General features: G+C 41.5%; 1 protein-coding gene across 1 annotated transcript in view; it reads right to left on the reverse strand.

Moving 5' to 3' along the window:
• Positions 1-3,693: 3,693 nt before the first annotated feature.
• GMCL1 (germ cell-less 1, spermatogenesis associated) overlaps positions 3,694-16,388 on the reverse strand; it is a 31,523-nt gene continuing 18,828 nt past the window's right edge. Inside the window, exons 10-14 of the mRNA XM_040993275.1 lie at positions 14,778-14,847; positions 13,189-13,264; positions 11,709-11,854; positions 9,335-9,422; positions 3,694-5,716 (exon numbers count right to left, since the gene is read on the reverse strand). Of these exons, the coding sequence (XP_040849209.1) occupies positions 5,588-5,716; positions 9,335-9,422; positions 11,709-11,854; positions 13,189-13,264; positions 14,778-14,847 (509 nt within the window). The 3' untranslated portion in view covers positions 3,694-5,587. The remainder of the gene's footprint in view (positions 5,717-9,334; positions 9,423-11,708; positions 11,855-13,188; positions 13,265-14,777; positions 14,848-16,388) is intronic.

Genomic DNA, 16,388 nt, shown 5'->3' on the forward strand with positions numbered 1-16,388 from the left:
ACAGGTATGAGCTGTTGGGTTTGTTTTGTTTTGTTTTTCCTTTCTCAAAATACCTACAGCTGCCACAGCCTGAGAATGACAGACCTGAGTGTCCACTGCCGAAGGGGGGGGAAGGTTGTCTGACCCCCCACAAGGGCCAAACCCTCCCTAGCTGAACATACATACACTCCATCAGAAAACATAACAAACTCTATTTTCAGTTAAACCAATTCTCTGCTAGCTCTCTCCAGGGTTGCCAAGTCTAAGGACCTGGCTTCTAACATATACAGAACCAGGAATACATTGGAGGGAGCAGGCCCCAGTCCCAACTTTTTCATTAGAGTCATCCATTCTGATGTCCCAACCCAGCTTCTTGCAGAAGAACCTGCTGGAACACCCCCTACCCTCAACAGGTTCCTTCAGAACTATTCTATCACAAGACATTTAAGGGTTGGCCTGGCAGGTTTTAGCAGCTGGCATCAGGAAGCAAGAGAAGTGAGTTCCAAGGTATGTCTAGTTCTCCGGGAGTGCGACCTGTGCACATGGCACAGGGACCTGCCTTTACAAGGGACCCCTGCATGGCACCATTGTCAGCTGCCACCACCCTGAAATCCTGTGGTTTGAAGTCCTTATGGAGAGGTCTGTGAAAGGGGGGACACCATATTGAGGTGACAGCTCCTGTCAGGAATGGTATGTGAGCCCTTTGCTAGCCCTGTATCATCAATTAAGAGGCGCTCTTATATATATAATACAAAATGTTATATATAATACATATAATAAGAACCTAATCACACTTCTGCTTCCAGGAAAGGAAGAGCATGAAGCTTGAAGTACTTGGTGAACAGCCAGGTGGAGGTTGCTGGCAGGTACGTGATTATTGGAAGCCTGGGCCTGAAATTGAGGAGAGAGGTGGGGGGGAGAAAGGAGAGGCAAGCCAATGACAGAGGGTTGGGGACAGGTGGGCTTCCACAGGAGAGAAAACCAAGCTATTTGTCAGATTCCCACATGCCGGTGAACAGTGTCAGAATTCACGGGTGTGCTATCTTGCGGAGGACTGAGAATGGTCAGTGTGCCAGGTGCAGTAATGCTCCCCTTCCTCCCTGCGGATGCCTGGGCCTTGTGAATGTTACCTTATGTGGGAAAGCTCGTGGAAATGTTAAGGATGGTGAGATAGGGAGATTATCCTGGACTGTACAGGTGGTGAGCCATAAGCGCCACCACGGATATCCTTGTCTCTGGCTTCCTAATGTAACTTCAAATAATTAAAAGTTTTTAAAAGAGGAGGATGCAGTGATGTGAGTAATGCAGCCAAAAAAATGGTGTCAAATATTGGTGATAGCCACCAGAACCGAAAGAGGCAATGAATGGATTCCTCTCTAGAAATGTCACAGCTAAGGAACCTGCTATAGAACCCCCTACCACATCATACCACTTATGTTGAAACCAAATCAATTTCTATTATTGGGGGACATGGGCAGTGTGGTTTGGAAGTGATTTTGCCATGATGGTGATGCCTTCCTGAATGGTGTGGTGGATTTGGCTGAGAGTTCCTCCCCTACCACATGAGATCACAGCAACTGGCCATGGCCATCGCTGCATCAGGAAGCAGGGTGTCGCACTTCACAACTACCTGTGTCTCGATGTCGGTTTCTGCAGTTAGATCTATGGAGAGAGGTGGACTGAAGATGTGAATTCGGAGTTGGCGGGATTATGAAGGGAACATGCTGTCAGGAGTCTTTTACTATCCTCTTGGAATTCACTAATTCTCAGAGGGGGCAGTCCCAGCAGAGGCATTTGTCAAAACAGAAAAGAAAAACAGCAAGTATGTTGAGTCGTTATCCCCCCACCTTACTTACTGCACACGAGGACTAGAGGAGGAGGAAGACACAGTTCTGCTCTGGAGTGGCTTGCAGGCCCACGAGGTTTACACACAAGTCAAGGGCATGCCGAGCACAACTGATGATTATCTGAGTGTGTCGGGGAGTGTCCTCAAGTTTCCAGAGAAATAATGTCCAACTACCTTCAGTATGACAGAATGAGAATCTTCCATTTGCTGGTTCACTCCCCACACGGCCGCCATGACCAAGGTTTGATCAAGCTAAAGCCAGGAACTTCATTTGGGTCTCCCATGCGGATGCAGGGTCCCAAGGCTTTAGACTATCTTCTACTTTCCCAGGCCACAAACAGGGAGCTGGTTGGGAAATGGCACAGCTAGGACAAAAACTGATGCCCATATGGGATACTATATGGGATGCTGGCACTTGCAGGTGGTTGAGTCACCATGCTGGTCTCAAGAATAATTCCCCCCCGCCCCCAATAATAAATTTTGAAAACTATTAATTGGGGCAGGCATTTAGTCTAGTGATCAAAACACCTGTGTCCAATTATAAAATGCTGGGATATGATGCCCAGCTCAGGCTCCTGACTCCAGGCTCCTGCTAGTGCAGGCCCTGGGAGGCAGCACTTAGGACTAAAGGAATTAGGGTTGTGCCACTTGCATGGAGACCTAGATTGAGTCCCCAGCTCTAGGCAGGCCCAGTCCCAGCCACTGCAGGCATTTGGCAAGTGAACTAGCAGATGAAAGCTCTTTTTTAAAATTGAAAATTTTTATTAACTTAAGTTCAGTGGGCATAGTGGTGCCCTAGTTGCTCTATTTTGCCTTGGTGTCTAAAACTGTTCACATATAACTGTTCACTGTAACCCTTTTGAGCCCACTTGAAATGAGATAAAAAAATTTTTTTAATTTATTATTTTTATTACAAAGTCAGATATACAGAGAGGAAGAGAGACAGAAAGATTTTCCTTCCAATGATTCACTCCCCAAGTGACTGCAATGGCCAGTGCTGTGCCAATCCAAAGCCAGGAGCCAGGAAGTTTCTCCAGGTCTCCCATGTGGGTATAGGGTCCTAAGGCTTTGGGCTGTCTTCAACTGCTTTCCCAGGCCACAAGCAGGGAGCTGGATGGGAAGTGGAGCTGCTGGGATTAGAACTGGCGCCCATATGGGATCCCAGGATGTTCAATGCAAAGACTTTAGACACTAGGCCACGGTGCCAGGCCCAAAATGAGATAGAATGTTAACTGCTAAACACCTTGGGTAGAAAACCAGTGGCTACCACTGTCTTTTACTTGTCTATCTTGCTGTTTCAAGCAAAATCCTTAAAACAAACAAACAAACAAACAAACAAAAGGTGGAGGTGAGGAGTGTGTTATATTCTTTGTTAATAATTTAGCACAGGGCCAGCACCATGGCATAGTAGGCTAAGCCTCCTCCAGAGGAACCAGTATCCCCATATGGATGCAGATTTATGTCCTAGTTGTTCCATTTAAGGCCTTTGAAAGCAGTGGAGGGTGGCCCAAATCCTTGGACCTTTACACCAGTGGATGAACTGGAGGAAGTTTCTGGATCCAGCCTTTGGATTGGCTCTGCTCTGACCATTGAGACCATTAGGGAATGAACCAGAAAATGGAGGGTTTCTCTCTGTGTGTCTCCTTTCTGTAATTTTGCCTTTCAAATAAAAATAAAATCATAAAAAGAAAACACCTTAGCATGAAATTCTAGAACATTCTTTCAAGAATATCATTATACTTAGAGATAAGCAAAAATAATTAACAGGCAAATATTATTTTCTAACCCTAGAGGTTAAAAACAAAAGAATGGCTTGTAGAGCTTGTAAGACAGAATCTTTCATATCCAATAGTTGACAAGATACTTACACAGGCACTGTAAGACTTTATTGAAAATATTCCTATTCAAAAAAACAAGCAGTATGCAAAACACATAAAAGGATCTGGCAAGAAAACAAAAGCAGATCTTTACTCTCACTGTGCTCACAATGACTGATTTCTCAACAAGAACTTCACCTACTTGCAGCTGAAGAAATAACTTTCTGCGCATGGATGACATAAGCAACTTGACCAGAAAAGAACCAACCGAAACTATATATAATTCCACTCTGGCCAGCTGATTTATATAAGTGAAATCAAATGGTTAATTTTACTCAATATGAATCAAGCTTTCATTATTTTCAAGATTTATAAACTTGATAATTTCATCTGTTATACCATAATGAGAGAGAGAGAAAAAAGAAACATCTCACGAAAAAGATAAAATTATAGCCATATATAAAAATAACAACTGTGGCCTTCTGATACAACCAAATCTTTATACTGGGAATATTTCAATTGCAGTTCTGGGGGTAGCGTGGATGGCATCTAAGTTTCCTTTGAGTTAAACCAACTGGGTGAATTCTGAGAGACTAAAAGCAATGTCTGAATCTACTGACATATTCCTGGGAAAGAAAAATTATCAGTGTATTCTAAACTTAAAAACTAGTTGGGAAAAATAACTTAATTAGAAAGGAAAAACATTCTGGTTTCAATTAAGTTTCTTTCGGTCCATTTTATATAAGAGCTTATTTATTTTTTTCCAAATGAACATTTATTATTTGCACAGATACATAAAAATGATTCCCATTTTTAAAAACATACTAAAAATATACATAAAAGTACTTACTCTGACTGGAAAGAAAATGAGCATGGCTATTTTCAAACAGTAATAAACACAAGAAACCAACATATATAAATCAGGACATGTGTACATGCCATTTTTGACAAAAATAAACTCTATTTTTACATTAATGCTTTATTATCAGCCTCTACATTAGATCCTCTGACCTTATTTACATTTACTGTGAAATTTCTGTTAGCATGTAGAACTCAAAGGCACTCAATTCAGAAGTTATAAAGTCCTGAGCTTAAGTAGGAAATGGGGTTCCCAACTAAAACTTGAGCATAAATAAGTCTAAGTATCACAGATGATGAAAATGTTAAAAAGTATGATATTTGCTACATAAGTAAGTCATAACCTAAGAAAGGCATACAGAATGTCAAAGAAAAGACCATGTAAGGCAAAGGACTATCCTATGAGCCAAACTGATTTTTCCCTTATTCAAGTTCATTCAAAGGCCTGAAGCTGATATTGATGGTTGAAATCCTAAGAAAGCTTTTTCAAAAACTGCATGGAAATGCTTACATTAAAAAAAAAAAAAGTTCCTCAAGTTCAAAACCATGAAAAAAAGTACTTAACAAATAAAAACAACATCCTGGAAATAGACTAAAATGAAAAAATCATAATGCGCAATGGAAATAATGAAAGGAGCGCTCTAACACATCATTTCAAAGTGTATTTCTAACTTGCTATTCAAATTATCCCTGCAGCTTTCTTTTAGCCAAATAACAACAAACTTACAGATGTGTAAATGAGATTCACCAACATTAAGCAGGTTCAAAGCTTAAGCGAAAAACGAAATCTTTACTTCTTTGCAGAGAAATGGGAAATTCACCTATAAGCAGTTTTGTGCTGATGCTAAATTATGACCTGACATCTTTATAACATAAACGGTTTGACATACTTTCTTCGTTTTAAAATGTTTTTTTCATCTATGCATAGAGATGTAATGAGGATAGGGATAATCTCCTGTATTGTCTGTACAGTTCGTAAGGCCTTTGTCATTGTTAGTCACCTTAGGTGTGGATATCAGTAGGGCCATTAAATTAAGCTGGCCTGCAAAAGTTTTCAAAGTGCTATTGTTTCTCTCTGACGAGATCCTCAGTTTTCTGGATTTTCTGGGTGAAGATTATTTTCAGTTCTTTTCTCTGATGATATATACAAGAAGTTACAGCAGATGTACAATGGGAACATCAGAAGCCTGCTGTCTAAGTTCATCACCACCTGTTCCTGTAAGACAGATTGGAAGATTAAATGACAAGTAGGTAAGAATATTACAACACGAATATAAATAAACCAATTGCTAAACTGAGTGACCTGAAGGAGATAATGTGGGAGTTAGTTCAGGGTCACAGCTCAGAACTTGCAACTCCCACCCACCAGTTGCATGACCTTGTCAGCTGCAGCCTCCTCAAAAGTGTGGACACTACAAGGGCCACCTTACAGAAGCAAGGTGCCGTAAAACCAGCTGGACAGTATTTCCTCAAGTATCTACATGTTTATGAACAAACGTGGTGTCCAAAAAACCACAATCTCACATGGCTTCAGTTTCTGATGGCCCTTAGGGATAGCAAAATCATTGGGTTTGGGGATTGGAGGGGAGTCATGACTGTCATCAACAAGTGGGCTCCATACTCAAGGTTCTTTCCAATTTCTCCCTGTCCATATAACAGACATGTTATTAGGTCTCCTGGAACATAACATGCATTATCATGAAAAGCAATTTCAACTTCGGTTACATTAACACCTGTGAGAATGTTCCAGACACACAGCCAAGAGTTTCCACCAAGTACCGAAGAACCCCAAGTACAAGCAGCACCAATGCTACACATACCCTTTGCCAGTAGTCCTTAGACAATTAGCCTGAAACATCTGTGATACTCTTTGTGCAAGCATAAGTATCATTTTTGCTTAGTTTTACACATTTTGGAGACAATACTATTAGCTACTGTCTAAATCCAGAGTTTAAATTTTTCTTTTTTAACCTAAGGCATGTATTTCAATAATGAAGAAAGACTAACACCTAATAGTTGTGTGGCTGAATCAGGCTCAATTAGACACAGCTTCTGAGTTAAGGCAGCAACACGAGAAATTTGTATAAAAAGAGTAGGAAATACAGATGGGACCCAAACAGCCTCAATCTGCCCTCCCCTCGCCCACCAAGAGGGCAGGTGGTATCAAAGGAAACACCAGTGAACATAATTAGGTGAAGCCACTACTTGGATTGTTGGTGTCAAGGTGATGGCACTGGCATTGAGAGGAAGGATGGTTAAGCACTGCTGACTTTTTAGTAAAATCTTATTTTTAATATTGTTTACATAATCAAGAGGGATGTACACCCATGTGGGCCTCTGATTAGGGTGGGGAGGGTTAGGTACAGAGTAAAGTGGATGGGACAAATGTTTGAATTTCTCCTGTGTCCGAATCCGGGAGGGGAGAGCACTCCTTGCTGTCAAACTATGTCAGCATGGGGCATTGGGGACGGCCATTTGATGACACCTTATTGAGATCCTGATGAGGGGAAGAGTATTCCAAGGGTGTTACTTGAGTGGATTTGATAGTTCTGAGATGTTGTTGGTTTCATTGCTCCAGCACTGAGAAAATATTTTCTAGGGTTGATAAAGTCCACCTTAGTGCATCCACAGAACAGGAACATGCTGCAAAGCTTGGCCAGAAGAACTGTACAATCTGTTCTGCTTTCCATCCTCTGACAAGGTACTTGACATCCCCTGCTGCCCTGGATGAGCTGGCCATCATGTCCTCTGTGTGCATCCGGGTATGCTGTCCACTGCACATGCATCAGTAAATGAGGAGGCTCAGTCCCAACACATGTACTCCAAGGTCAGACCACACGTTTTGTGATTTCTTTTTCTCCTATGGCTGGGGTCTAAGTCCAGCCATCAGTTGGGTAGTCCCCTAAGAAACTCTGCCTGGGGTGACCTCAGACTTGACTTTTACGTGTGCCAGCCTGTGCAAAGTCCGATTTTGTTAGCTGTACCAGCCGATGCATATACTGGTAGATGAAGCTCCCTGGTCAGTTCTGCCTCAGCCCTAAACCTCATGTGAATGAACAGGTGCTGTGGCCCAGACAAGCCCAGTTAATTTGCCACAGACTTGGTCCTCATCTTGTACATAAGTAAGTGTTACCCTGCTGAGAGAAGAGCAGCCAGTAGCTGGTAGACAGTCTGGGTCTGGTTAATGCTAAATTTGTGTTAACTATACCTGTATGTCAGCAAAGCTGCTTATTCATTTATTTATTTTTTTAAGGCTATGTAAGGGAGGCAGGGAATGCTGGGCGGGAACACGCCACTCCAGCCCCCCTCCCCCAGGTAGCAGGGGCAGGGGGTGTTGCTGCAAATTGCCCATGAAGGGAGTCTGGGGACATATCACTGCAGGAGCAACAGAAAATGTCAAAGGTAGAATGACTTCTAGGACCTGGCATGATAGCCTAGTGGCTAAATCTTCATCTTACATCCTCCAGGATCCCATATGGGTGCCAGTTTGTGTCCCAGCTGCTCCACTTCCCTTCCAGTTCCCTGCTTGTGGCCTGGAAAAGCAGTTGAGGATGGTCCAAGGCCTCGGGACCCTGCACTGCATGAGAGACCTAGAGGAGGCTCCTGGCTTTGGATCTGTTCAGCTCTGACTATTGAACTTCTATGGGGAGTGAACCAGTGGAAGCAAGATCTTTCTCTATGTATATCTGCCTTTCCAAAAAAAAAAAAAAAAAACTTAAAAAAAAATTTTCCTGGACCCGGCGCGATGGCACAGTGGTTAAGGTCCTCGCCTTGCACACCGGTTCTAATTCTGGCAGCCCCGCTTCCCATCCAGCTCCCTGCCTGTGGCCCAGGAAAGCAGCTGAGGATGCCCCAAAGCTTTGGGACCCTGGACCCACGTGGGAGACCCAGAAGAGGCTCCTGGCTTCGGATCAGCATAGCATCGGCCATTGCGCTCACTTAGGGAGTGAATCATCGGACGGAAGATCTTCCTCTCTGTCTCTCCTCTCTGTATATCTGCCTTTCCAATAAAAATAAAATAAATCTTTAAAAAAAAAAAAGACTTTTAGGATCGCCTACAGATTGGACTGCTGCACTTGCAGGTGGTGAGGGAGCTGAGATGGAGTGGTTTAGAGGAAGGAAACTGGAGGGCATGTGTATGGGTAAGACCAAGGCACCCACCCATGTGGGAGACCTAGGCTGAGAGCACCCCTGATGGGCTAGGCTGTAGTACTGGCCCAAGAATGCTGCAGCAGGGGTAGGCCACATCAGGCTGGGCCACAGCACCCACCAGAATGCAAAAGAACCAGATCTGTGGACAGATTCTGTAGGGGAATTGTGGAGTCACTTCTGTGGGACTGCAGCATCCACCAGTTTACATGGAAAACTGGGGAAAGTGACAGTCCGAGCCAGCCTGAACCTCAGAACTCACCTAACAGGAATCTACCTGACACCCTGGGAGTGGGGCTGAGAGGCCAGGTGGGGCCAAGCTGCAGCACACGCCGGCACATGCAAAAGCTGGGACTGAGGGCAGATCATGCCAAGCAGGGCTACTGCCCTTGCTAGCATGAGAGGGATCTGGGGTTTGGAGCAGGCCTGGTGGGGGGATCTTGAGGAACTTCCCTATTAGGGTGCAGTACCCGCTGGGGAACACAAAAGTTGGGGCTACGGATAGGGCAGGCCAAGCCAGGCCAGACCAGGCAGGGCTGCAGCACCCACAGGCATATGTGTGGGCAGGGTCAGTGGTTTTAGCTTTATCTGCAAAAATCTTTCAATTCAAATAGCATCTCTTAAGAATTTTCAGGAGTATTCAAAAGACGAAAAGAAAAAATGATACAACAGTAAGCAAACATACCTGATCCTTTTCAAGAGTAAGTATTTGATAGCCAGTCGTTCTACTACATACTAATTTTCCACTACTGTCAAAAGAAGCCAAACGTAATCTAGGATTTAATAAAAAAATAAACACTAATTAAATCACACATGAAATTTAAGACATGCTCTCCTTTAATATTTTTTCTCTTGTGTATTCTTTTGTATTACTTGATAAGCCTTTTAAACTGATTCCACTTACATTTACAGACCTGTCATATTATACTTAACTGATATAAAAATAACTTACAAGGGGCTGGCACTGTGACACAGCATCTAAAACCACTGCTTGTGGTGCGAGCATCCCATATGGGAGCCAATTTGAGTTCTGGCTGCTCCACTTCTGATCCAGCTCCCTACAAATGTGCCTGGGAAAGCAGCAGAGGATGGCCCTAAGTCCTTGGGTCCCTGCACTCATATGGGAGATTTGGAGGAGCTCTTGGATCCTGGCCCAGCTCTGGGTAAAACTGTGGCCATTTGCAAGATGTTTATCTCTTTCTCTCTCCCTCCCTGACTTTTCAAATAAATATATGCAATAAATGTAAAAAAATTATAAATGCCTTTTTTATTACGGTAAAATGTACATAAATAAAATTTGCTACTATAATTGTTCAAAAAACTTGAGAGGCTGAAAGAGAAAGCAATATTTGCAGGAGAGCTGCCACCCGCAGGTTCACAGTCCACATGTCTACAACTCCTGGGGTTGTGCTGGGTCAAGGCTGGGAACTGGGAACCCAATCTATATCTTCACATGAGTGGGAGGGACCCAATTACTTGAGCCATCACTGTTGTTTTCCAGGGCGCACATTAGCAGGAACCTGGAGTCAGAGGAGTCACAGCTCAGAACTGATCCTAGAGACCCTAACAGGAAACACTGGTATCCTAACCATTAGACCAACTGTGTGCCTCCAATCATTTTTAAGTTCAGAGTTCTGTAGCACTAAATACATTCACACTGCTCTGCAACAATCACCAGCACCCTTTCTCCAGAGCATCTTCATCTTCTTCAAATGAAATTCTAAGCATTAAACACCAACTCCCCTTTCCCCGGCCCTGGCAACCACCAGTCCAATTTCTGTTGTTATGAATTTGTTTGCTTGAGTTATATCACATGACTGAAATGTGTGACTATCTTATTTTACTCTGCATATTGTTTTCAAAATTTTCTTCCTTTTTAAAGACTGAACGATGTCTTGGTTTTATGTATTTTTCTAATTCATGTACAAGTTGCTTCTTTCTTCTGGCTACTGACAATAATGAAGCTGTAAACACAGTCCGCGCGTTCACTTCTTTTGAGTAAAGACTCAGAAGAACCACTGATTCATAGGTAACATATGGCTCATTTTTTCCCCCACAGTAAATAACCCTTACCATTTTCAACAATGACTATTCCACTTGGCATGGCTACACAATTATTCCACATCCTCACAAACAGTTTTCCACATTGTTTTTAATAATTGCCATTTCAGTAAATATTAAGTTGTATTTTGTTGTAGGTTTTGTTTCCATTTCCCTAACACTTAGTGATATTAAGTGGCTTTTCATGTGCTTTTTAGCTGTTTACATACGGGAATATGTTTGTGTAAACCTTATGCCCATTTTCAATCATTTATTTAAATTACGGAGTTTTGGAAGCTCTGTGTACGTTGTGGATGTCAGCTCCTCAGCAGATGCACAGTTTGTATGTCCTCCTGTTCCATGGCTTGCCTTTGGACTGCCTGACAGTATCCTTCGATGACTGGTGTCTTCAGCCCTGATGAACTCCCATTGCTCTGTGTTTCCTTTGGTGGCCTGTGCCTCCAGAGCCCAGCAAAGCAAACACTGACAAATGGGATGCAGCTCTTCTGTCTTCCAGTGAGTGCCCCACAGCGTCAGCTCTCAGGCTTGGATCTTTTGTACACATTGAGATAGTTTTTGTATGTGGCATAACAAAACTACGTGATTTGTACATAATCTGTTTATTCGGTTATTGTTGAATTTGCAAGCCTCTAGCATCCTCTCCAGAAAAAAAAAAATTGGCTGTTCAGTTGCTTGGCAAAGTTGGACATGTCAAATCCTATAGACAGTTAAGCATGATATCAGACATATTTTCCTAGAAAAACACCTTGCCATATTCTAATTTGGACTTTTTATAATAAGTTGACAACATCAAGCCCAGTTAACAATCCAATATCATTTATATTCTATTCATTCTGACATACCAGATCTTATGATTTATGTTAACAATACATCTTATAGGAATGCAGCCTTATCAGTTCCTAACACTTTCACAGACACCACCTGGTGGTATAAATGAGCAGCTTTATTTCTTACATTTCCTGTGGAGCGAGAAATGGGGTGGAGAGATTTCATCCTACCTAAATGCAATGCTCCTTCGAGGCTGTAAACTGACAGATCCACTGCATGGTTGGTTCAGCGTGTTGCGTTTGAAAATGATGTATCGATTGGTATACGTCACAAGCAAGTCAAAGCCAAAGTTAAAACCTGTCCACCGCCAGCAGTACTAAGAAATAAGAGAGAGAGACTCACTCCAGTTTAGTATCACAAGTCACAGAAAGGAAGTCATGAAATGGTGCCTATATGGGATCCTGGTGTGGGCAATGTGAGGATTTAGGTATTGAGCCGTAGTGCCAGTCCCAGGCTGTTCCATTTCTGATCCAGCTCCTTGCCAATACGTCTGGGAAAGCAGCCTATCTCCTGGGCCCACAGAGAAACCCTGAAGAAGCTGCTGCCTGCAACCTGGCCCAGCCCTCTTGTGGATGACTGACGTAGAGTGGAACACAAGGTCATGGGCGGAACGGGATTCTGGAGTCACCAAGACTGCTGACCAGAGTGACAATGAAGTGAGCTCATGAGTGCATGATGCCCGTGCTAGGTGGTATAGCAGATGCTTCTAAGGAGTTATGTGCATTGAGGGACTAAGGCAGACCAAGATCTGGAAGTAGCAATAAGGAATGGGGAACAAGGAGGTTTTCTCTTTCATACTCTGAATACCCACTACAATTATGAATATAAACATACAGTTAATAATTTTTAAAAATCAAAATAAAATGAAGGAAAATTTGGATAAAAGTAACTATTTAAAATAGACTGAAAAAATTTTTAATGAAAATGTTAGGGTGGAGTAACTGTAAATGTAATTAATGTCCCATTAATGGGTTGTAAAAATCAATGTAATGGGTCATAATAAACATAAAAAAATAAAATAGAAAGTAAGCTTTTGGGACACGGCTGCAGAATTATTTTAAATATTTTTCTTCCACTTACATACATTTGGATTGAGTGCTAACAAAAAAAGTGGCTCTTAATGTGGGTAGCAATCAAAGGTTTAATGTCTTAGGGTGTGTGTAAAAGATAATCACTTTTGGGGTTAGCATAGTGGTGTGTCAGGCTAGTCCTCCACTTGCAGTACCAGCATCCCACATGGGTGCCCGTTGTAGCCCTGATCATTCCACTTCCAATCCAGTTGCCTGCTCATTGCCTGGGAAAGCAGTGGAGTATGGCTCAAGTCCTTGGACCCCTCCATCCATGTGGAAAACCCAGAGGAGGCTCCTTGTTCCTGACTTTGGATCAGCTCAGCTTAGGACATTGCAGCCATCTTGGAGTGAATCAGTGGATAAAAATATCTTAAGTTCAATAGTCTCATGCAAGGCCAAGTAATCCATTGCCACTGCGTTTTGGTGACCAATTCCCTACCCAGGAGATCACGTCACAGATACAGAATAGCAAACAAACTCTCCAGAGGCATCGCAGGCATCATGATTGTTATTCAAGTGCGTTATCATTGACAATACTCCTACAACAACTCACATATTAACAACTGCAGCCCATACTTACTTCACCATCTTTGGCAAGCTTTCTACCGCATCTCATGCTGTTTCCCTCAAGTTCTTCTTTATTGATTTCTTGAGGCCTAAACGTATACATAAGACAGACTCTCAAATAGGCAACTTACAATGGCGAGAGAACTGAGTTAAAAAGAATAGAAAATTTTGCTACTAGATCTAGAAATACATTTAGGTATAGATAAAAAAAAAAATCACTGTATTGGCTAAACCTATCTCACTACCTTTGCTAAATAAAAATGATTTTAAATCTTCAAGGTTTCATTTTATCATCATGACTTCTAGTTAGCTTTAAGGCTCAAACTAGAGAAGGGGTAGGAAAAATGGGAAATCCTGTGTATCAGGACAGTGCTATATTTACAAACCTACTATGTAAAAGTAATTAAAATCTATTATTTCTCTAAGATGTTACTTGATAACTCCCATCACTTGGTATTACTAATTTCACATGCAAACCATTTTTATGAAGTATAACTCTTAAATTAATATTTGATAAAAACAATTACAGAATTTCATTAGCCTGCTTGATTCCTTATTTTAAAAGGCTTAATCAACTAAGAAAAACGTATTTCAACTTAAAACAATTAATGACACTAGCTTCCCAATAATCCCAGATGATAAAATATAATCATTTATTTACAATAGGAAGTGCCTAAAAACTGAAGAAAATAATAAACAATGAAACAAATGGTCAGTGTGAGTGAAAGCAACAGAACAGTCCAGAGCTCTGTCCAGCAGGGAACTGGATGCATTAATGACTATGCTAATGAGGACGTGGCTGTGATGTTAAAAACCTGAAGAAGGCACAAATTTGTAGCCTGTGGTGCAACTGGGTAGCACTCCCAAGCAAGTGTTAATTTATGTTGCCACAGGAGCTTGCCAGAGTGCAGCTAGGTGGGGAATTGTGGGCAGGAGGAAGAGTATTCGCTGAGAAGGAACCGTAGCTGAACAGGGATAAGTGAATGGTGAGAGTATGAAATGCATGAAGAATTCCACACAGCTGGGGCCTAAGACAAACAAGAGAGGCAAGGAACCAAAAGCATCTGAGGACATATACAACTCAAGATCCCCCACAGGCCATGCTTAAAATGTTTGTTTCTATAGGTAATAGAGGGCTGCCAGACACTCGTTCCGTTACTTTTAAACTTTTTATTTTGAAAAATTACAAATATATTACAGTAAAAAGCATTAAGGAGCTAAAATTTTTATTCAGCTTCAATAATCATTGTTAGTAATATCTTTTAACCGTCACAGCAAGTGTCACTGATTTCTGTTTTGGAAAGGGGTGATGTGCAGGAGTGTTTGGGTGATGGGAACACTGGAGGTACCCTCACTAGACTGTAACCCAGTGCCCAGGGACTGCCCTGTCCTCCTCTATACTTCACTCTACATTATACTATCTGACCAGAAAAATGTTTGCAAAATAGATCTCATAAAATATAATAAAAGTTGACTGTGCATTTTTTTCCTCTTTCAACAGCTTGCATTTTCAACAATTACTGATTATTCATTATAATGAATGTATTTAAAAACCTATCAAAACTTACTTTTTAAATGAACAATGATGTGATATATACCTACCCCACTTCACTGTCTTGTTCTGCTCGGAGCATAGCAAGCCACTGCTGTTTATATACACAAGACAGCCATTCTGAAATGTGAACGTTTATTAACTTCTAATTAAAACGGAAAAACAAAGAATTTAAACATTCCAAGCAATTGGTAAAATTGCTACCACTTCTAAACTCAAAAGTTTAATAGCAACTAAAAAAGCAGACAGCTTATATTTTGCAAACATGCTGTGACAGTATGTTTACTGATCTTCAAAGTGGTATCTAGCTTTGTCTTAGGATAGAATCTACTTAGATTACATAAACTTAGGGTCTAAATCCTTAGTTAAAAATATACTCACGTATTAATTGTTTCCTTTTCACAGCTCATGTTAATTTTCTTTTGTGAAAATCATACCTAAGCACTAATTTTTTTCTTCACAATATACATAATTTTTACAAACATTCTTCCAGAAAACTGAATAGTGGGTTTTCCTTCATTGATTTTTCTAAAGGTAGCATTGAACTTACTCTGGGGGAGATAAGTCTTGTCTAAATCAGCAGATGAGGCATGTACACTCAGGGATTAGCACTAGGGCGTGGTTAAGATGCCATCTAGGAAACCTGCACCCATATCAGAGGGCCTTGGTTCAATTCCTTGCTCTGCTTTTCGACTAGGACGTGTTCTGGGAGGCAGCCGAGGGATGGCTGCAGGTGGTTGGGTCCTGGTCACTCGTGACACCTGGGAGTGTTTCAGGCTTCTGGCTTTGGCTTGGCTCAGACCTGGCTGATCAGGACATCTGAAGGGTAAACTAGCGAATGGAAGATCTGTCTTTGCTATTCAAGTAAGTAAAAATTTTTAAAACCAAAACCCCCCAAAATTGTGCAATATTAAATAATCATGAAAAAGATTTAAATAACACTAAACAGAATAAGATATTTTCCTTTCAATAATTACATATTTACCTACTTTATGAGTTTGTACAAGATGCAATTTTATTTTTTACTAAAACATATTTATAGGAGCTGGTGTTGTGGTGCAGTTAATAATTAAATTGCTGTTTGCAGCGCATTTCCTGTTTGAGCACATGGCTTGGGTCCCAGCTGCTCTTCGCCTGACACAGTTCCCTGCTATTGTGCCCAAAAGGGCAGCAGAGGACGCTGTATGTGCCCTGGGCCCCTGTACCCACATGGCTCCTGCCGTTAGCCCAGCCATTGCAGTTATCTGGGGAGTGAACCAGTGGACGGAAGATCTCTTCTCTCTCCCTCTCTATGTAACTCTGCTGTTCAAATTTTTAAAAATTTAAAACAAACAATAAGCAAAACAAAAATAACAAAAAATAAAAAATTATTAATTTTTTATTTAATAAAAATAAATGGTAGCAGCTTACTTAGCACCGTATTTATCCTTGTGCTCTACTGTATTCCCAACCAGAAAGGATGGCTTTTCTGTTGTTAAATGAGTTCTTAACCTCTAAATAAAGAAGGGGGGTAAGATAAAACTGTGATTAAAGTATGAATTGCCTTGTTGAAAATTTATTTGAAAGAGACGCAGAATGAGAGAGATCTTCTATCTACAGGTTCGCTCCTCAAATGCCCTCAACAGCTGGGACGAGGCCAGGCTGAACCAGAAGCTGAAAAC

This window comes from Ochotona curzoniae, unplaced genomic scaffold (genome assembly GCF_017591425.1).
Source record: "Ochotona curzoniae isolate NIBS_2020 unplaced genomic scaffold, NIBS_Ocur_1.0 contig_883, whole genome shotgun sequence".
NCBI classification, from domain to species: domain Eukaryota; kingdom Metazoa; phylum Chordata; class Mammalia; order Lagomorpha; family Ochotonidae; genus Ochotona; species Ochotona curzoniae.